Consider the following 22,379-nt stretch of genomic DNA (forward strand, 5'->3'; position numbering starts at 1 on the left):
CATCTTGCAGTTCCGTGGCACTGAAGAGGAAGAAGAGAACACCGGCGCCCATTACATTATTTCAGAAATACAAAAAAGGGCTAAGATAAGACCAAAAAAAAAAGGACCAGTCCTAGCGATACTTACCTGTGCAGATGGCGCATGCCATCATCGATGATGTCGCTTGAAGGCGCGTCTTGCTGTCGCTGCGTACGTGCTGACCTCTACAAGAGGTCATGAATGATTGTCAGGTGAGCTATCACAATATTTAACATACCATTAAAGAATGTTCCAAGGTAAAGGGCCGTGCATGATCCATGGAATGTTTACTTAAAGTACATGTTCCAATGACTAACGTCAATTTGTAGCTGGTTTGTAGATTTGAGCATTATTTATTACATTGACGTAACAGGGCATATTATTCGACACCATCTTCCACCCACAGACCTGAACTATGTAGACAACCCTTGGGCTATTCTGTCCTCAAAATACACAAATAACTCGAGTCATTTTGCAGCAGTAAAGAACGATGTGTATCCGTCAACCTACTCATCGTTGGCCTTAACTCTACTCCTGTGATTCTCCTATCCTATCATAAATCAGATTACTGCTTAGGTCACTCACCTTGTTTTTAATTGTGATCATTTCCTGCCTGACTTTTGCGGTGTGCAGTAAGCGGTGAACAATGACAACTGCTCCCTGAACGTTGTGACACCACGCCAGTGCCTTGTTGTACAGAGCGGAAGCTCTGGTCAAGTCTCTAGTGTCAAGAGTTTCTGTTCCTCTTTTCAGGTACACGTCACCTAAGCTTTTCATAGCTTCTGTTTCTAACATGCTGTTGTCGTTTACTATACCTTCTACCAACAACTGTGCGTATCCAACCAGCACAGAGTCTGTGTTACCACCGGCAGCCCATTTCTTGTCCATGTCTTGAAACTTCCCTGCCACTTGTGCAGGTGTAGTCGTTTCCTTGTCTTCGGTTGGCTGTTCCTTACCTTGTGACCTCTTTGACGACACCCCTTGTAAAAGCCTCTCCGTGTATTCGTATCGGTGTTCTATACCTTCTCCCTGATCTCGATGGTCACACCGGACCACAGCAGCCACGTAAAGCGCCAAGGCCATGCTGAACTTCCCTGCGTCCTTCCAAAGTCTTCCCTTCTCCAAGTTCACGTCGCCCAGACTTTTGAGCAGCTCCACTTCCGCCAGCCTGTCCATGTCAGCCATGGCGTCCACCAGGGCACGGAGGTAGCCTGTCTCCGCACGGGCTAGTCCGTACCTCCTGCCCTTCGCGTCCGCCTCACAGAGTTTCTCACAGACCCGCAACATGGCGAACGATTAAGAGAATGTCTCTTTTAAAACGCTTTTCAACGGGTACTGGTCTCCACGTTGGCGTTATGCCTTATGCCCCTTGCTTGAACAAGTTCCGGTTTCGGTGAATGTACGCGTCAGCATTACGTCATCTGTCAGTTCAAAGTTCAAGATTTGAATACAGGTTTCGCAATCATAAAAACTTGTCACGTAGCTTGTTGCTAATGTAGACATTTACTATTTTAACAAAGCAATACTTCAAGCCAGTACATTATTTTTTTTCTTTGGCCTTACCCTGGGACAAATTATGAACTAATAAAGATATAAATTACAACACAGAAAAAAGGAAAAAAAATAAATAATTGTCAATAATTTTTTTTAATGCCATGGCACTTGCTATCAAGTGGAATAGTGCAGAACATATGCAGATATGTTTTTAATGATGAACACAATGTTCAGTTGTCTAGGTTTCGTTAGTATATTAATACTGATTATTTTCAATGGGAAATTCTGGGCTACAACCAACAGGAAATGTGAGCATGAAAGACCATCTGTATTGGTATAGTTATCAGCTAAAGGGCTGCCACATTTGTGCGCACATCAACTCCGTATGAGTTATGTATTGGTAATTTTGCGGCCAAAGTCGTTTTTCGGCTGCACAATGGTGGGTGAAACAAAAACAAGTTCTGCCCCACAAATTTTACCTGGGACAAAAAAACAATGTCGTTACGACTTGATATATATACACAGAGAAGTGTTACAGCTCCCTATAGCTAAGTTCTAACACAAACATTTTGCACAACAAATTTTGGACTGTCTACTGCAGTCTTCCTAAGTATACAAGTTACCAAACAACTGCATCATGTGACCTTACAAACAACAATTTGTGACATTCAACTTACTTTCCCAAGTATATCAACTCTTCACAGTATATCTTTAACACTGATACAATACAGCAGCAAAGTTTAGACCTGCTACAACAATTTGCAGAGCTTAATATATACATAACTACTAGTATGTGAAAATTCTGTGGCAATAGTATGACATATTGTACCAAACCATACATGACTTAAAGACAACAATTTAGTGGCAAGAGTCTTGAAAATACTTTTTTTATGCTTTTCTTCCTGTTCTGCCTTTTTCTTCCAGGGCCACACTCACATTCAATTTATAGCATCTAAACAATACAAATCTGTGAGGTTTTAAATCCTGTTTAGTAAATACACAATTTGCTGGCAAATAAAGATTCTTAAAAATTCTCTTGAGAAGAAAATGCCTATAACCTGACAACATAAATCAAATTTCATCTGAGTGATTTTTCTTTGCAAACATACAAAATCATAATTCCCCTGTCGCAAAACAGAGTTATTACACCAAATCCCATATACAAAATTTTTGTTACATGGCACATAAATACATACAAAAACTTAATATATAGATTAAATTTCTTTCTTACATCTTTCTTCAACAACCTTTACATTACTTAGTCAGACTCTCTACTTTTTCAAATCTAATGATATCAATTTTGTTACTCAAGGAAGGGGAAATACAATAAATTTGCTATTAATCTAAGTGTTATCATATCGATAAATGTACTCATATACCTTACTATTCTGCCTATGTGATAATCTAGACATTTACATGCAAACTATGGTAATCTGGACAGCATCCTCACACTGTCTACCATGATTTCAGAGAAACACTGTTGCAAATATAAACATCATTACGTATATGCTACTCTGCATACTTTTATGAGGCTACGTTTTAGTGAGCTATGAGACAAAGCCCAAATAATGTACCACGGCTTTCACTAAGACTATGCAAATTTTATACTGAGGTTTCTCCTACCTCTATAATGTAACTATAAACAAGACTATGATTAATGTTAGGTCTAATGTAATGTTCCTCTCTATCCGATTTCTGCTATATCAAATGTAAATTCATTCAAGTACGCGGCACAAAAACTGTGTAGTGCGGTGAAAATCACAAGTTCGCGGTTGAACCAAAATTACTAAAATGGCGAGAATGCAAGTGCCTGTTTGCAACTGTTGCTGCAATGTGACTGCAAAATACTGCAATACTGGAAAATACAAAAAAAAATATTGACAGTATTTTCCATTGAAGACAATTAGATTGAGGAATGCAAACCCCAACCCTACCCATCGACTTGGTCTTACTCAACTTGTACTTAACGTACAAAACTGTTTGGTAGTTAGACAGTTGTACAGACCAACCAATGAACCAACAGACAAACCAACGAACCAACAGTAAGCTATACGCAGCTGACCACACTGATCTGCCCGATGTCCTTGAGCCGAGTCACGGTGCAGTCACACGTGGCCACGCCCGCGCCGGCCCTGCAGATCCCAATACTGCTCACCTCCGCCCATCTACCACAAAACGGAAAGGCATGCTTTTAGTAATCTTCAAGCAGATCCTACGGTAGCATAATATAGTATCAAGCTGATGTGTTACGCTAAAGGAAGGTTATACCGGCCATATAGATACAGATACAGAAGCTGGTGTGTTACGCCGAAGGGCGGTTATACCGGCTATATAGATACAGAGGCTGGTGTGTTACGCCAAAGGGCGGTTATACCGGCTATATAGATACAGATACAGAAGCTGGTGTGTTAAGCCAAAGGGCGGTTATACCGGCCATATAGACACAGATACAGAAGCTGGTGTGTTAAGCCGAAGGGCGGGTATACCGGCTATATAGATACAGATACAGAAGCTGGTGTGTTACGCCGAAGGGCGGTTATACCGGCTATATAGATATCAAAAGCTGGCAAAGGAGTGTAGCTGGCCCAGGAGTGTGTATTATTGATAACAGACAGACTTCTAGGCTGACTACACTCCTTTGCCAGCTTTGGATACTATCTTATGCTACTGTAGGATCTGCTTGGCGATTATGATTATACAAGGGTGGCATTAAAAAACAACTGCCTTGGTGAGTCCATTACATTTATTACACCGAAATAGAAAGAGCCTTAAATGGATCATTCTCACATCTTCAGGAAATACATGTAGAAGGAAGGTACGACAGCCAGTTTTTGGTGACAATGATTTGCAGAAGAAAGAAGTCCAACCGTCAAATCGTAGAAATACTATTATGTAATCAAAAATATAAAAAGCAAATATTTGATGGAGATGCAGCCACACACTCATCGGTCAAACAAGAACTTATTGACTCACTTGTCCAGGATCGGATCGTAGGCTTCCACGGAGTTCAGGTACGACCCCCCGTCATGGCCGCCCACCGCGTACACTTTCCCTCCGAGCGCGGAGACGCCCACCCCGCCCCGGCAACACGACATGCTGCCCACCATCTCCCACTCATTCTTCGTGGGGTCGAATCTCTCCACGGAGTCCAGCGGGGCGTTGTCATCAAAACCACCTGTGAACAAGCAGGGAAAGGAAATCAAGACATGGCATTCTGTACACACATTTGTCACTTTCCAATTTGGCTGTCCAAGACGTGTAGGCACTGTTGTGGGTAGAGCATTGGGCTGAAAACCAAAATATTCTGTGTCCGATCCTTGTCATGCCTCCGATGTTGTACCCTTGGGAAAGGAACTTTACACGACAGTGGGAGAGATGCCTAAAAGTATCTACTAGAGAGAGACTCTTGTCTTGACTCAGAGACCCCCACCCCGCCCCGGCAGCATGACATGCTGCCCACCATCTCCCACTCGTTCTTCGTGGGGTCGAACCTCTCGACTGAGTCCAGAGGGGCGTTGTCATCAAAACCACCTGGAAAAGTGAAGAAAGATATCATGATGGTATCTTTTGGTAGAACCCACTTTTCACATTCAAGTTGAAATATAATAAAGACTGTTTTTACCTCTCTTTTCCATCCAATCCAAAGTCAGCACAGTGTTCTCCACCGCCCAATTTATAAGTTTTATACTGCACTATATCCATGCAGTTGAACTAGATTACATGATTGTAGGGCTATTTGTGCACAATCATGGACATCAGTTACAGATATCCAACATTGTTCCAAATTTTTTAAACACTTCATGGATATAGAGCAGATACAACAATACAGTCCAAGACACCTAATTATGTTTTGGTATATGTAGATTATGTAACTGTCGAACATTGAAAATTCATACAAAAATGTATATTAGGGATTACATGTAATTCTTCATGCATAACTTCTCCCTAAAAAATGTCAATACAACTCCTTACCGACAGCGTACAGAAACCCGTTTAGCACGGCCAGACCAGCGCCCGCCCGCCGTTTGATCATGGAGCAGATCTCCACCCACTTGTTCAGGTGGGGATCGTACCGCTCACAGCTGTTTAGTGATGCAACTCCGTCATTACCCCCTATTGCATACAGGTATCCCTGCAGAAGGAAGGACAGAAAATACTACAAGAGTCAGCAAGGAGGTTATATAATCTCCTTGGAGTCAGATACCATGTGCATATGAAAGACAATGCAGGTAAAATTGCTCTAGCTCCAACTCTAATCCTAACACTTATCCCAAACTATCTTATAAGTCTAACACAAAGCCTGTCCATTCCTCCATAAGTGGATGAGAACACAGAGCCTACTGCATACAAGTATCCCTGTCTGCAACTTACAAGTATGCCTGCAGAAATTTTTTTTTCTAAGAAGCACCGCAAAATTCAATCCCTACACTAACCCTCTTCGTAATACAACTTTTTTAAGTCTAGCGCTATAGCTCTAACTATAACTCAACTGTTGACATTACCAAAATCCTGGCCATCAGGGCATAACCATGAAGTCACACTGTAAAGCACTTATTTTCAGGAAACAGGAGCATGCTTCTCAAACTTAAAAGACAATGCATTTAATTCATGGCCTGCTTTCATTTATTGTTTAACAGTTGAATGACAAGTTGATAAGTTAATCAAATAAGCAAACTCAGTCTCACTAACCTGAAGTGGTGCCACCCCCACTCCACCGCGGGGAGTGTTCATCGGTGCGACAAAGTTCCACGTGTCGGACTCGATGTCATACCGCTCGACCGTGTGGAAACAGGCGCTGTCGTCCAGACCCCCCACCGCGTAGATCGGACCCCCCAGGCTGGCCACCGCTATGCCTCTCCTGCAACAGAAATTTCCCCAATGGCTGTCAAACATGTAACCTCCAAGTATCTGCTTTTGTTAGAAATATCTTAACTTCAAAAACAGTGTGCTTGAGAGATCTTGTGGGGCATTCTCTGTTCTGTACAAGTCCAACAAAGGAAATCTTGTAAATGAATACACTAACCAGGGTCGGACAAGTTTTCAAAATTTCACTTGTCCTATCGGGCAAGTACACAAACAATCCACTTGCCCGAACCAACTTTTCACTTGCCTGGAATTCAAATGACATTTTTTCTGTGTATTTTGACTTCAAACAATAGAATTCTTTTATCATTGACTCTATTTTTCTGTGTTTACCAATGCTTGACACCATGACTGTGAAAAGTTACAGTGTATCAAAATCACACCCATTGTGACCCATGGAAAAATCGTACTTGGCCGATCAGGCAAGTGGTGTAGGTCATTCACTTGCCCGAACAGCATTTTCACTTGCCCGGGACAATAGGGCTAGTGGACTTGTTTAACCCTGCTAACAAGGTGTGTGGCCTTGACAGCGTGAACCCACTGGATAGAGCTACATGGAAGCGTGGTGTGAAGACTAGCCGACTGCTGCCCACCTGTGTCAGGCACCTACACATTTTTATAATCAAACACTGGATACTACTACTACTCCTAACTGAATGTTGGTGACATGAACAAAATCAAAAGGTTAACAATACTCCAGTGTGGACATTGAAATAGGCTGTAATTTTTTTACTGTTGGTGGTTGTGTACCTTTTGGTTGCCATGGGTGACAGAATAGTCCACTTGTTGATGTGGGGGTCATACATCTCCACAGTGTTGAGGTGGTCGCTTCCATCATGGCCGCCCATGGCATACAGCTTACCTACAGTGGACAGGAATCAAGCTTAGTAAACTAGAAGAATAACACAATTCTGTTGTCACTTGACTAATTACATTTACTGTAGGTGCTATCGGGGCAAAGTTCCATGTTGACTGCAGCAATTGAAACAGGTTGAATATTTGCTTCTTTTCTTGTTTTCCAAAAATGATTTCATAAGGTTGGTAGAACATAGGATATTATTTTTGGAGTTTTCCTATTGTACTGGTTGTGTGAAAGAAAACTCCAATATCCTTTTCTTTTTGCTTCTGATGACAGAGAAAAAAAAGTGCTACACAACACATGTGAATAGTTTCATCTGGTTGGTAGATCAGTGTTGTAAAATAGAGCACTTTCCTTACAAAGGATGAAGTATTTTTCCTCACTTATTTACTATTGTTACCTCCCTCAGACAATGATGAACAACTACTTGCCACTTCCTTGTACTTAGTGAGTTACCAAAACATCAGGAAGATAAATATATTATAGGCAATGAGATGAAAGAAGTCTATTTTCCCAATGTCACAGTGGTTTTAATTACTCTTATGCCAAACTCACTCAGGGTAGACGTGACCCCAACGTGTCTTCTTCTTGTGCTCATCTCTGGAATCTGGAACCACCGGTCGTTACGAAGGTCGTACGCCTCGATGCTCTTGAAGGGGTCGCCGGACGCCCCCCTCCCCCCTACACTGAACAGAACACCTTAGGGAGGAAAAAGAGGCTGTGTGAAGCAATCAAGTCTCTTGAAACTGACATGGAGATGGAGTATACAACAGTTCTCATTTTTCCCCTCTACCAGTTTGTAGAACTAATTGCCTATCAAGTAGTGACCTTTAGCTATTAAGGTCATTTTTATCATTATTAGCATCCTACTCTGTTTTCCTTCCTTTCTGTTATTGGCCAAAGTTGTTCAAGCACAGACAATACTACAGCAAGAGTCTAGAATAAAAACTGTTGCAGTAAAGTTTACTTCAAACATAAAAAATGTGGTTAAGGTGAAAGAGGTATGACAAATGATATAAGCCCCCTTCAACTTAAGAAAGATCTTACTTTGCGTAAAGAGAGATTAATATTCATGATGTAAAGAAATATTCATAAAGGTATTCAACTCACCTGCACAGCTCTTCCTGGGCTGTGTGCGTATGGAGTACTTGAGTCCAGGAACCTTGCTGGCCTGAGACAGGTGGTAGTTCTTAGCCTCGTTAGGTTTACGTTTTAATTAACCACTAATTAGTGAACTTAACTGTTTAATTAGCTTTAAATTAATCTGACTCACCTGCACAACTCTTCCTGGGCTGTGTGCGTATGGAGTACTTGAGTCCTGGAACCTTGCTGGCTTGGGACAGGTGGTAGTTCTTAGCCTCGTTAACTTTACTGTTTAATTAGCCACTAATTACCCTAACCCACCTGCACAGCTCTTCCTGGGCTGAGTGCGTATGGAGTACTTGAGTCCCGGAACCTTGCTGGCCTTGGATAGATGATAATTCTTAGCCTCGTCACCTTTACTTCTTAATTAGCCACTAATTACTGAACTTTACTTTTTAATTAGCCTCTAATTATCCAAACTCACCTGCACAGCTCTTCCTGGGCTGAGTGCGTATGGAGTACTTGGGCCCTGGCACCTTGCTGGCCTGGGACAGGTGGTAGTTTTCATCCTCGTTAACTTTACTAATTAGCCTTTAATTACTCTAACCCACCTGCACAGCTCTTCCTTGGCTGAGTGCGTATGGAGTACTTGAGCCCAGGAACCTTGCTGGCCTTGGATAGATGATAGTTTTTAGCCTCGTCGATCAAGTCTCTACAGGAGTGGTCCTGCCTCAGCATCTCCTCTCTCTCTACAGCACTCATCAGGTACGAGGGCTGCAGCATCGGGAAACGCACGTGTCTGGGAATAAATTTACACAATTAGAGATTATCTAGTGATACATACAGAAACTGTAGTACAGAAACAGAGAAGACATCTCCTTTCTCTCTACAGCACTCATCAGGTACGAGGGCTGCAGCATCGGGAAACGCACGTGTCTGGGAAATAAACAAAATAACAATTATGTCAAAACTGCCATAAATCCATCTGTCCTTGTTGCTCAGTAGAAACATGTACCTTAATGTTTTTAAGATATAAGTATTGCTTTAAGAAGTAGGAGTTATCTTAAGTTTGATTCAACCAAGAAAAGGTGTTTATAACTGGGTAATTAAGTGCATTGACAGTCAAAACTGCCTAAGAATGCCACTCAGGGGACAGATAAAATCTGGTCTATGTGGACAGGTGGTCACTGTAGACAGGGTTCTTATTGCTTGTGTCAATGTGAAAAATACCATCAAAAGAGGTTTGACTGTATCCAATGAAGCTGGACATACATTCTGTCCTCTCGGTCACAATCAGTACAAGAGTTAGTAGGTCATTAATAAGCAAAACTGGGTCAAGATTCTTAATGTACCTAAAGATGTCCAGATGGAATAAGACCACTTTCCTTTTCACCGTACCTGAAGATGTCTGAGACGTGCTGTTTCCTGGTGGCCATGTCATGTTTCACCCACTTCATCACGGCCTCGTATACCTGTTCTTCTGAATCTATGTTCAGGTCCGAGGAGCAGATCATCGCTGTTAGGTGGCCGGCAGTGACCTGTAACACAATAACAAGGCAGTCAGAGACGGCAGACTTCGCCCCCTTACCCATCGTACACCTGCTCTTCAGCATCAATGTTCAGGTCCGAGGAGCATATCATTGCTGTCAGGTGGCCGACACTTACCTGAGGGTAAAGAAAGGTAGATAAAAATAAAGATAAAGGTAGTTTCATAGCCTTTTTAAAGGCCGTAAGGGCACGAGGTTGGTATCCACTGTGTCTAGGGCACAGTATTGTAAGGCGGAGCCCAAACCCCTCCTTTTACCTCTCCAACCGACATCAGGTACCTATTATCACACATGGGTGGAGTGGGGAAAGTTGTATCACCTTTCCCTCTACCTGCGGGAGTAACATGATAACAAGACAGTCATAGCCGTCAGGTGCCCTTCATTGACCTGCGAATTAACACAAGAATGAGGCAATTAGACATGGTAATAGCAGAAACACACACAGGCAAACAAACACACACACACAGACACACAGATGCACACAAATGAATACTAAAGACTGTCACATGTCTTAATCTTACCGAAGACATCTAGGACTCACCTGTAAGAACTCGTCATGCTGTATGACGTCTAAGAAGTTATCGCAGGAGTGCTTGTCGGCACACTTCATCAGCTCCATGCGGTTGTGCTGCTCAGCAAACATGCGGATCCCCAGGCAGTTGGCGGGGTGGAGGTGAGCCTAAGGAGGAAAATAGGTGTGAAATGTCTCTGCATCTACTTTTAACTTAGTGGTATGCTACTATTTGAGTGGACATGGTAGTGCAACAGTGAAGCTGACAACAAACACATGAAAACATATAAAATATGCAGATATGAACTCTAATCAGATAAACATTCACTTCTAATCTTGATAGCTTTCGCCTTATTACAAGTTGAGTCAACTTCACTAATTACAGTACAGCAGAAGCCAGTTAATTGCACAACGGATAATTGCACACTTCTGTTAATTGCACGGAATCCCAAAGTCCCATAGTGATGCGGTCCAGCTGGATGACTTCACTTTGTTGCACCATCCGGATAATTGCACAAAATCACTCACACACACTCACTATCCGGTTTAACGTCTGTTGTTCCCCATCCCTTGGGGGTAAGACGTGCTTGCACGTAGATGAGGGGGCAAATGCGCTGGCAAATGGGGTGTGCAGTTAAACGGCTTCTACTGTATCATCAATTTCTGTTTCTTGAAGAAACAGAAATATCCTACCTTCATAAAGTCACAGCAAGCCTTCGCCAGAACTTCCACCTGCAGCAGGCAGGCCGCGTAAAGCAGCGACTGCACGTTTTCTGTCGTCATGACAACCTTCGACGTGTACGCAAACCGTACAATCTGCTCCAGGGCGTAGCTGTCAATGTCCTTGATGGTCACCTACAGATTTTCACATACAGAAAAGGGATTTAGTTACAGTTCTTAAAAATCTGGGTAAGTCCAATTTTCGTGTTGGAAATTGCAGTTTATCAACTTTTCCATCAGGTCTTGCAGAGGTTTGATTATTCCTTCACAAGTTACAACTTACTCATGTAGCCAGCTGTTGTTCTTTATCTGAAGTAATTTGTCACCTTTGTATCAGAATTTTATTATTTAATCTCCAAAAAAGTTACGAGTATACACAAGATTTCCGAACTTTCAAGTGCTATATGTTGTCATCCCTTTTCTTAATGCTAAACGTACTTAATAATATCATTATAAGCCTTTATAACTACATGTAAAAACCTAATATACCTAAGACTCATATTAGCAGGTCATACCATTTGTAAAAGTTCTACAAACAAATGGTATGGTTTCCACCAATATTCAGATCTGTGGCCTTAGAAGAAGTACAGAAATGAAGATTCTAAATAAACAAACAAACAAACCGTATCCTGGTAGCACTCTCCCATCCCTGATGTGAACATGGAGAAGAAGTATGGCGAGCAGGCAGCCAGGACGACTCTGTGGCAGTGGATGGCTTTCTCTCCAACCTGCAGGAGGGGTGGAACACAAGAAATTCAAAAACTCTTCATATGTTTTCACACTTGTCAATGTTGGTGTCACTGAATCGGTCCTAATGACAGAAACTAAATGGTTTTTATTTTAACTAAATCGGACAAATTGTTAACGTTAGTGAGTAATTGCCTTTGAAAGGTGTGAAAATTAGCCTTACATTCTCCAGGATCGGTATAATCGTTGCAATTAATATTTCGGAAACCATATAACTCAGCATTTTTAATTTTCTGTCTACCGAATATTATATGAGTTTTGTTCTTACATTCTATTGAATTGTATTTAAGCAGGCTCCAGGAAGAATAGTGCTAAATTCATGTATCACTACCAGAAATGGAGTTTTCAATAAAACAAAATTTAATAAAAACAATAAAACACGTCCCGACCTTCAGCATTGTGTCACACAACTCCTCCTCTTCGTACAGCTGTCGTAGGATCTTAAAGGAGTCCTTGAAGAGGCTCCGCGCCTCGAAGGTCGACGTCTCCACCTCCACCATCTTGGACATCTGTTGACCTCTGACCCTTGACCTGGTTTGCTTTTTTTTCCTTATCCCTGAGAAAATCCTCTCCTCCTAGTTGGGGGAAAATTAATGAAATCATTGATTCAAAATGATTGAAGACTCAGTAAAGATTCAAACATCTCCCATTTTACACTAAAAATACATGTATAACAAGGTCATCAGAGATGGCAGTCTTACAGTAACCCTTTTTACACTTATTGCAATAAAACAAAAAAAAACACCACACTGATGGGACACACAGACACTGTCACAACACAAACAATATCTCACTCTCCTATTGCCTACTCCTCTAAATCTGACTGTCTATACAGAAACAAACAGTTGGCAAACGATTCATTTACACATATACAATGTTCGACGGAATTGAAGGCATTTTTATTCTCCATGCCATCCATGTAAGATTTAGATTCCTATTTCCATGTCACATAGCCTAAAAAAACCCTTCCCATATCTGTAGTATGGCCATGACACTCTAGCCCCCGATCGAACTCAGAGTCAGAAGTAAAATATGTTTATATTATGACAGTTGTAAAAATATCTGACTTCCTGTCCCGGAAATCAGGCCGGACAGCTGATATCATCCTGTGGGTCATGATACCGTATATCGGGTCATTGCACTACAAATTTGCAGCGCAGTGAAACAGAAAATCTCTTTGTTTGCTGAAGCTGTTTTAGGTCGCAGTAAAAACTATGGGAAGCAACACTATGAGTATGTGTGACGAGTTCCAAAAAACACCAAATTGATGACACAACAAATATTTTAAAATTTACAGTATTGCCAAACTGACCACTGTGAATTTATTCCAAGGGTAATGTTACCATGTAAGATACACCAAACTTTAACTTGCATGTACAAAATGCAGTTAGTTTTGCATACAATTTTGTAAGGTGACTTTCAATTTTTTTTCTGTTTACACATGCCTTATGTAAATGAACCAGTTCTAACAGTACTAATGACACGAGAGCCCTGTTACACTAAATTATGGATTAGCAAATGGATTGGAGCAGACCATTTACTTGTAGTCCCTTATAATACAAAGTGGGTGACATGCCACAAATAGGCAATGGTTGATGTTGTCAATGATAATTTTTCAGGGGACAATGTACATTCAGAGTAAGCACCTTTTTTTTCTTTACGGTACTTAGAATTTACCATAAAACTAATTGTCATTCTGATTCTAAGCTGTGGTGCTCAGTTGCTAGGGGGAGGGTCGAAACGACAAAATAATTTTAGGCAGGATGCCAGTATAATTTAACTTACATACTTTGTAATCATACGTTTGCATTTAAACGTTTTCAAACTTCTTGAGTATTTTCCCTGCCGCCATGGTGCACAATTTGTCAAAGATGTCAGAAAAAACAGCATTATGTTGACCAAAACAACATCCAGCTTGTACGACAACATTTTATCTGGCAAGCGAAGCGTCACCCACACACACTACTAGTAGCTCTCTCTGCTACGCCGCTTCTAACTCGCCCCCACCAACGCTGTCAGCTCCACTATATGTCCCAGGCCAAGCAGACGGCGTTAGAAGCCGATTTAGCGATAAGAGAGAAGCTCTTTACTTACGTTTTATAGCGTGAAAACCAGAATCGATCCTGACTTGTCGCCTCTGACTGCAGACTGTTGTGATCCACTTACAGGAGACGTGACGAACCACTTCCGGGGCAGAGGTCAGGTTCCGGCGGGAAATTTGAATGTGACTTGGCTTTCCTCTGACTTGGCTTTCCTCCAAATCTTGTATTATAAATATTTACTCTTAATGTAAGCTAATTTGTTTTTCAGAGAATGTTAACAAAGTTCTGTGTCTAAACTGCTGACGAAATGAAAAACTTTCGGGGCAGAGGTCATATTCTGGCGGGAAAACGTGAATGATTGAAGTGTTACTAGGGGATTTTGTAACACAAACATTGACTTAAACCTCACTTACAATGTAGTTTAAACTCAAAGATGCACACAAGATGCATAGCAATATCTTCGTCTAAGATCAGGACGAGACGAGGCATATTTGCTATCTGAGGACAAAGGTCACCCTTTGGCGCGAAATCATATATAGTTCATGGACCCGACAACCGGAACCAGTCATGTTCAGCAAAGAAAACTAGAATGATTGGGGCACACACTCACTCACTCCGGCGAGCTCGCAAAGGGTATGTGTATAAGTTCATATCATTGTCACAGACTTAATCTATCTTTAATGATAACATCATGTCTATCCAGGTCGCCAACGTCCAGCCCCCCTCCCACCTGACTTTATAGGCCTATGTGGTTCAGGCATGCAAGCTATCAACGAATTGCCAAACCGGAACCGAGTACTGGGGTCTAAAAGAACAAAGACGGTTTCTCCGTCTTCATATTCATAAGTGTCAATAACACCTTCTTATACGTAACGTTAGAAAAAGAAAATAATACCTGAATGGCAGAATACGCAGTCACTGCGGGGATCTACTTCATGCCTAGCCTCCCTCCCTACAATTCAATTACACGGCTGAAGATCAGGGCTTGATCGCAAGTGTGACCACCACATTAATGTAACAACACGCCGGGGATTTTTATAGTTTTATAGGTGGCTCAAATAATTAGAGCATGTAACGGTGTTTTATAAAAGACCTGCAACACATTGTTGTTACGGTGTATCAATAATATTGTTTTATTGTGAATGTTAGGAATACATCAACCCTTACTTACAAGTTTTGATTGTGTTCTGTTTTTCTGCTATGGAGACGGTGATTGTCGTTGTGATGGATGGGTATAGCAATGATGGGTTTTGGCTTTAATTAATCAGAAACTGGTTAGAAAGATGCGCTGTCATTATGAACAAAATGCCTATGCTTAGAAGGATCGATATCTATTATTAACGGGCGGAGTCAGAAGGCATTGGGTTAAAAGGGGGTTAAAAAGAGGTTCCGTGTTTTAAAGGGGACACAACTCGAGCACTAAAAACAGCCCACCAGACTTATCACCGGAATGTGAAAGGGGCTTTTCCGGTATAATGGTTCAAAACTTACAGTCCTGTGGCCGCACCTGTGACAATTACTGTCGTATTGGGGTCATCCAGGTTTAATAGCGCCGAATTCCAGTCGATCCAAAACCCTTGTAATTTAGCTCGTCGCAATTCAGCCCCTGGTTGCCAATAGAGTGTAGTTAGCCCACTCCTACAATAATGATGGTAATAAAGATATGTCTTTAATATTTACACGTGAGACCCTCAAATACTCGTCTTACAACAGGATTCAGGTCGCAATAAACGTAATCAGACAGTTTCCCATGGGTGTAGTGGCACACGCACTGCTGGCATTTATAATCATATGTTGTGTGCCCGTACGTTCGCAAGTTATTAACCAATAAGACACATAACATTTGTGAGCAAACATAAACATTTCCCTCGTCATGCTTCGTCCTCAGTTCGGCCTCACTCTTTACCTGCAGGTAAAGTTTCGACCGTTCGGCAAACTCTTGTAATAAGTAAGCACAGAAAGGACAATAGACATGTTGCACTTTCTGTACATTTATATTAGGCTTGTAACACATAGACATACACGTTTCTGAGTTTCTGAGGTAGCACCTCTTAATGTACAGTACACACGCACACCTGTGATTGAGGTAGCTCTTCTTTCTTGAGTGACACTGCCTACATGACGAGCCCAGTTTGAATTTATAGCAGCAGCGGTTCATAACAAATATTGATTTGGACTTATGCAAAAATATAAGCTAGTTCATTAGAGACTGCCAACATGTTTTAAACTCGACGAGCCTGTAAAAGCATAACTTCTAGCATTATAGTAGACTTATCGTTGCTCATATGTTGTTGACTTGCAGTAAGATTTTATAATAAGAATAACGTTGACTGTCGTGGTGCGAAAAATAACGCCTTTACTCTGAGGGCAAAGGGCGCTCCGGCATACTTCAGTGACTCTCCAAATTACTTGATGGCTTCATCTGGATATGTGGTTGTTTAACCGGAGATAGAGTTTGCACTCATTTGCACTCGTCTGATAACTGATAGTTTTCTTTTACTGATATCTAATATAGTTTTCATTGACCACCGAATGTATTCCAACATAATCCAATGTCATGATGTGCTTTCATCATCTTTAATGACCTTTCGTAAAACCTAATGTATTTTCTTTGGTCGCCAAAGTCATTTCAACACTTCCAAACACTGTGTTGCACATGGTAAGTAAGGGAGTAATGTCTGGAAGTGTTGCAAGATACGAGACATCCCAAAAAGATCTGCTAACCATTTCTTAGGGTCCACGTAACTGCCCGCCTTGAGCTCTGTCAGTGATGCTAGCACATGACTTACGGACGCTTCAAAATGGAACATTTGTCGCTTCAGTCTTAAACATAAAGTATCTTCGATGGCTTTTGAAACTCGAAGTAAAGTCGTTGGACTTGTTTTCATAACTGTGTTCACTACGCACTGCATGGTTGGCATGGCGACGTCAACGGATCTAAAGTACATGCAGATAAATAATTCGGCCGACTCGACCATCCCGTCGAATACGTCATCTTTGTACAGTAGGATTTCATCCTCTAGTTTATCCAGTTGGGTTTCTACATCAGTGAGGGGAGACACTTTGTCCTTCTGTCCTCCGTTGGAGATGTACGATCTTAACCGCAGCTCCGCTGAGATGCTGATCAGTACAGTCAAGTTGCGGGCTTCTTCGGCATTGATCCGCTGTGCCTTGCGTAACTCGTCTATTATTTTCCATACACTGGGGGTCGTGATACCACAGCCAATACCCAAAGTATTAACGGCTATGCTTGAACACCGGTATATTTGTTTCTTAACATCCAGATACTCAGATGGCTCAACATCTTTTGTTTGATGAATGTTATCCTCCTCCCCCAGGGTTGTCAGCAATGAAACACCAGGCGAACTATCTACGCTTCTGTAGAGTCTGTTCATATACTCATCCACCAAGGACACGTCTCCTGTTAAGTGTGCCACCCGCCTCAGGATGTCTGACAGGTGATAGCCTTCCGCAACGGCAATGTGCAGATGTTGATATGCCTCTAACTTTTCAGGAGTCTGGATGAGACTAATGGAAGGTTTGGTTCTGGTCTCGTCTCGTCCAATAGGAGTCTTAGAAGCCCATGGCATGAAGCCGTCGAAGGCGAAGCCGCGAGGTGTGACGGAGTCGAAGAACCAATCTTTCTCTGGGTCTTCCGAGAGGAAGTCGTTGAGTGACGGGATGGCCATGGCTGGGAGGATGGTTTCCCCAAGGTTGATGACTTTTAGATGTAAGTAGTGTGTGAGGTTTAGGAAGTACCTCCGTGTATCATCATCATCCTTCCCTTCCTCAATCAGAATGGCGAACTCCAGGTCGGAGTACGGCGTGACCAGTTCTGTGGCCTGTGAGCCTAACCCGATGAAAGCGTACTTACACGGAGGAGGTCCAAGTTTGGCAATACACTCAAGAGTCAGCAAATGAATAAACTCTTGTCTTTCAACTGTGATACTTTTGAACAGGTTTTTGATTGCTTCAGCTCGTTTGAACTCTACCTCTCGCAGAAGAAGGTCATCTTCAAACATATCATAATGATAAGGGTTGTGTTCCTGATGAATTGTGTCTAGCTGAGATTTTACACGGGCGCGCATGTTGTCCAGTTCCTTTATGTGATCTAACGCGCTGCTGTACGGACACGGTTCACAGTCTAGGTTACAGGTGTTCCTAAGAAACTGCCGTTCTGTTTCTTGCAGTCTTGTTACTACCATGTTTTGTTTGACTCCATCTGTCCGTGCCATGGAGGCGTTATACAGAGCTGCTGCCTGTGTGAATGTCCTACCTTCTCCTGTCCGCTTGCCTCGCTCGACATAGACGTCACCCATCCTGCACAGACAGTCAGCTTCTCTAGCATTGTAGGGTTTACTTGGATCTGTAGTACGGAATCAGATACGAATCAGATTGGGTAAACGTCAACGGATATATCACATGGGTAAGTTTGTAAGTATGATGTTTCAATTAGGACCTTGAAAATATTCATAATTGCCATAAAGTCAAACGATAATAATCGAAGTTATGATAAAACTGAATTTCCAAGATAAGATAGGCCATTTACTCTTTATGTATCTGAATTAAGCTGCAATTGCAATCTTTTAGACTTGGATGGATGTCAGATATAGCCTCTACCAGGCTTCGTGGATCGGTAAAATCATTATCCTCACCACGGAAGCCTGTGCGGAGTCGCTATGAACAAACGACATAAAATTAATCCCCCCTACTCTCCAAGCAGAGGTTAGGCTCCGGCTGTTTTTAACGTTATTTTTAGTCGTTTTTATCGGGCTTTCTATTTTGTCATTTTTTTGCTGTGTCCGGCCCTGTTGAGTGTGGCCAAGCTGTACCTTTTTGGTGAAGTTTGGAGGCAAAAAGGACTCATTTTGGGATGCAATGGCCGACTCGAGGGCTTATGACGATAACAAACGTTTGATGCAGGACGGGATGGCTTGAAAACAAAATGTTTTGCCGGTCCCCGTGAAAAGTCCCGGCTGCTGCTGTCATGACCCGTCACGGGCGAGTCGGAAAGCGATAAACCACTTCGCACCTATTAGATAGCGATTAGCGGACTTCAAAGAACATAGCGACCCCGCACAGTCTTCGTGGTGAGGAAACGTACTCTTCTGGCCGGCTAACTCCCCTAGCGTACTATAGAATTTATTTGTCCGATTTCTACAATTAGACCACCGATCCACGAAGCCTGGTAGAGGCTAAGTCAGATAGTCTGTGCATGGACAATGCATGACAAACCGTGGACCAGCTTCAGGGCGGCTGCTATGTTCTGCTCTGCTGCGTCCAGGTCTCCATTTCCCAAGTCACGATCTGCCGTCTGGATGTAGCTGTGGTAGGAGCTATAAAATGCGGACAAACAAGCTGAATAAATATTACAATGATTCCAAAAGCCAATTTGCAACCAAAAAAATATGATAAAACGCCTGAGGGTATTTTCCCACTCCACCCTCATTCCGAATTCCAGGTTAATTGTCCCCACATAAAAAAAGTTTAATTCATTTGAGTGACAAAAGACATTACATTATATATTCCCGTATATTGTGGTAGATCTATGGCATCTATCGTTTGCCATTTTCAGCTTTCTGTGTTTACATGGCACGAAAATGGCTCTACGGTAGATGTTTCTTACATTCTGTTGCAATAAATGCAGGCACTGGTGAAAACGATTAAAAAGAACCAACCTTTCTCGTACTTACAAGCGCATTCCATCACCGATGACGTCGCTAGAGGGCGCAGCTGAGAAGGGAGAGAAGTGGTCCTTCCGTCCTCTCATGTCTTGTTGTCGTTGCATGCGTGCTGACCTCTGCATGAACGATAACAAACCATGAATTATTAACAGGGCAATCGTGTCATTTACTAAGCAGAAGAACTTTGACTTGAGGTCAAATGTGAAGGACCTTGAAAGGCCAGTTTAAAGTATATGCTAAATGTTATGACATAACTGGATGTTGATTTGGGGAGAATTTACTTCTTAGACGTAAAGGCACATTTTGTTACCAACACACAGACGATAAAACACATGACTATTCACAGCTTTTGTCCACCGACTTTGCCCTGACAGATACGAGAACAAGTAAATGTTCGAATGTCAAAATCGAGAACGATGAGGTCCATAGAATAAATCTATGTAAGAAGTTGCCATCATTCGAGGAGAAAACGTCTTTGCTCACCTTGGTTTTAATTGTGTTGATTTCTTGCCTGATTTTTGCGGTGTGCAGCAAGCGGTGGACAATGGCAACTGTTCCCTGTACGTTGTGACACCGCGCCAGTGCCTTGTTGTACAGAGCAGTAGCTCTAGTCAAGTCTCTAGTGTTAAGAGTCTCTGTTCCTCTTTTCAGGTACACGTCACCGATACTTTTCATCGCTTCTGTTTCAAACATGCTGTTGTCGTCTACTATTCCCTCTACCATCAACTGTGCGTATCCAACAAGCCCAGAGTCTGTGTTGCCATCGGCAGCCCATTCCTCATCTAAGACTTGAAACTTTTCTGCCAACTTTGCAGGTGTAGTCTTTTCGTTGTCTTCAGTTGACTGTTCCTTACCCTGAGGCCCCTTTGACGATACCCCTTGTAAAAGCCTCTCCGTGTATTCGTATCGGTGCTCTATACCTTCTCCTTGATCCTGATTGTCACACCGAACTACAGCAGCAACGTAAAGCGCCAAGGCCATGTTGAACTTCCCTACGTCCTTCCCGAGTCTTCCTTTCTCCAAGTTCACGTCGCCCAGACTTTTGAGCACCTCCACTTCCGCCAGCCTGTCCATGTCAGCCATGGCGTCCACCATGGCACGGAGGTAGCCTGTCTCCGCACGGGCTAGTCCGTACCTCCTGCCCTTCGCGTCCACCTCATAGAGTTTCTCACAGACCCTCAACATGGCGAACTTCTGCTGAGAGAACGTCTGTAAAACTGCTAATCTTTACGGGCCTCCGTGTCAGCTTTATGCGCGTGACTTGAACAAACACATGGTCTGGGCAAACATTCCATGGCCACTACAGGCGTCAACATTACATCATTCGTCAGCCGATAGCAAAGTTCATCACCCCCACTAAGGCTTCCCTAATACTAGTAAATATTTATGCTATCAATTTTTTGAAGCAATCCTAGTGATTTTAAGATACTGATGTTAAGATAGTAGTCTCCTACGTAGTAGCTGTTTCAATCAACCTCAAATTCTGAAACGTATGTTGCGAAAGTAGCCAAATGCGAGCCTCTTACAGGATCCGCAGGTCGCTGGAAAATAGTAGCTGAAATTGGCCAAATAGACAGATATCACCGACGCCATAGGAAATAACTGGCCGACGAGTACAGTTAGCGGCCTATCAGCCTGCCTGGAGTCGCCATCATCTCATGTTAAAGTACACTATTTTTAGCGACCCATTGAAGCTGGTAGAGGCTAGCCTAATGATTTTACTATGGATATTGAGTGAGTTCAAACCGGAGTGGACCTGCTCTTATCCAAAACCCCTCCATATAACGTGCAAGTGGAGTCAATCTGCACATACACAACACCGTATGTAAGAAAACTAACACAAACTAACACGCCTGTGTCGTCGCACCAGTCCGACCTATTGTCTTTCAAACAGTTACTTGTGAAATCTACTGTTGATATTCAGAAGCCACTTTGTATCCGATAACCTCTGTACCTGGTCTACTGCATGTAAGTGCGCCCCCTGCCAGGATTTAAGGGCTCGGTAGTCTGATCGATTGTTTATGTCGTTTAGTATTAATCTTAATCTGCTGTATTTATTGTATTTTCATGTCGGGGCGAGGGCCAGTAAAGGTGTCACCACCTGTTCCCCCGCCCCTTTCACTTGTGTGGTGAATTTTAATAAACAAATAAACAAAATAAACAAACTAACCATCAACTAGACTAAGTAACCATCATTGTTCGAGAAGGCTGGCCTTTAAAGACTGATACACGTCACATTCTGCTGTTTTGACCCTTTCCGCTAGGCGACGTTTCACTTAACCCACTATATTTTCGTTTAAGTATTAATTACGGATCGTCCTTTTAGTTCTTTATCAAATGGTTTCCAAGGGAGCCCTTTTTGAAATAGATGAGTTACTTAATGGAATTCATATCCATTGCACTCAAAGTATTTCCCTTCTGGGAATCCCCACGCGTTTCCCGCCTGTTCTAAAGGTAGCAGAGCACAGTACATCGCTTATGGGGATTTACATGGTTAAGGACCCGGAAGTGAGGAGGGTCGACACCCCAACATTTATAGCAGGGTGCACAAGGAAGGTACGAAAATTGAATATATGTCATTTAAGGGTACAGTCTATAAAATTTGTGATAAAGAGCTTAAATTTTTCAAACACTTTTATTTTTGATCCTTAGCAAAGGTCATGACTAATGGAACTGCAGTCGACATATAGGCAGTATCCCGGAACAGTATTATTCAAGAGCAAATTTACGGAGACCGAAGAAACCTGTACTGTTGTTTTTATTATTAGAAATGTGTCATTACTGTTATATAATGAGAGTCTGCATGCTATT

The 22,379-nt window shown here is 42.2% G+C and overlaps 1 protein-coding gene across 1 annotated transcript; it reads right to left on the reverse strand.

Moving 5' to 3' along the window:
* Nucleotides 1-1,646: 1,646 nt before the first annotated feature.
* On the reverse strand, nt 1,647-20,549 carry LOC118419206 (kelch-like protein 8). The gene is made up of 18 exons (XM_035825551.1): nt 20,052-20,549; nt 19,578-19,684; nt 19,120-19,220; nt 18,161-18,250; nt 17,392-17,575; nt 16,860-17,085; nt 12,232-12,417; nt 11,719-11,823; nt 11,069-11,230; nt 10,406-10,543; nt 9,716-9,855; nt 8,929-9,116; nt 7,790-7,933; nt 7,126-7,237; nt 6,202-6,370; nt 5,485-5,644; nt 4,486-4,687; nt 1,647-3,677 (listed from the first exon to the last, which is right to left on the reverse strand). The coding sequence occupies exons 1-18, from the start codon at nt 20,547-20,549 to the stop codon at nt 3,560-3,562; spliced, it is 3,030 nt and encodes a 1,009-aa protein (XP_035681444.1). The 3' UTR covers nt 1,647-3,559.
* Nucleotides 20,550-22,379: the final 1,830 nt, after the last annotated feature.

The sequence above is a fragment of the Branchiostoma floridae genome, chromosome 7, assembly GCF_000003815.2.
Source record: "Branchiostoma floridae strain S238N-H82 chromosome 7, Bfl_VNyyK, whole genome shotgun sequence".
NCBI lineage: Eukaryota > Metazoa > Chordata > Leptocardii > Amphioxiformes > Branchiostomatidae > Branchiostoma > Branchiostoma floridae.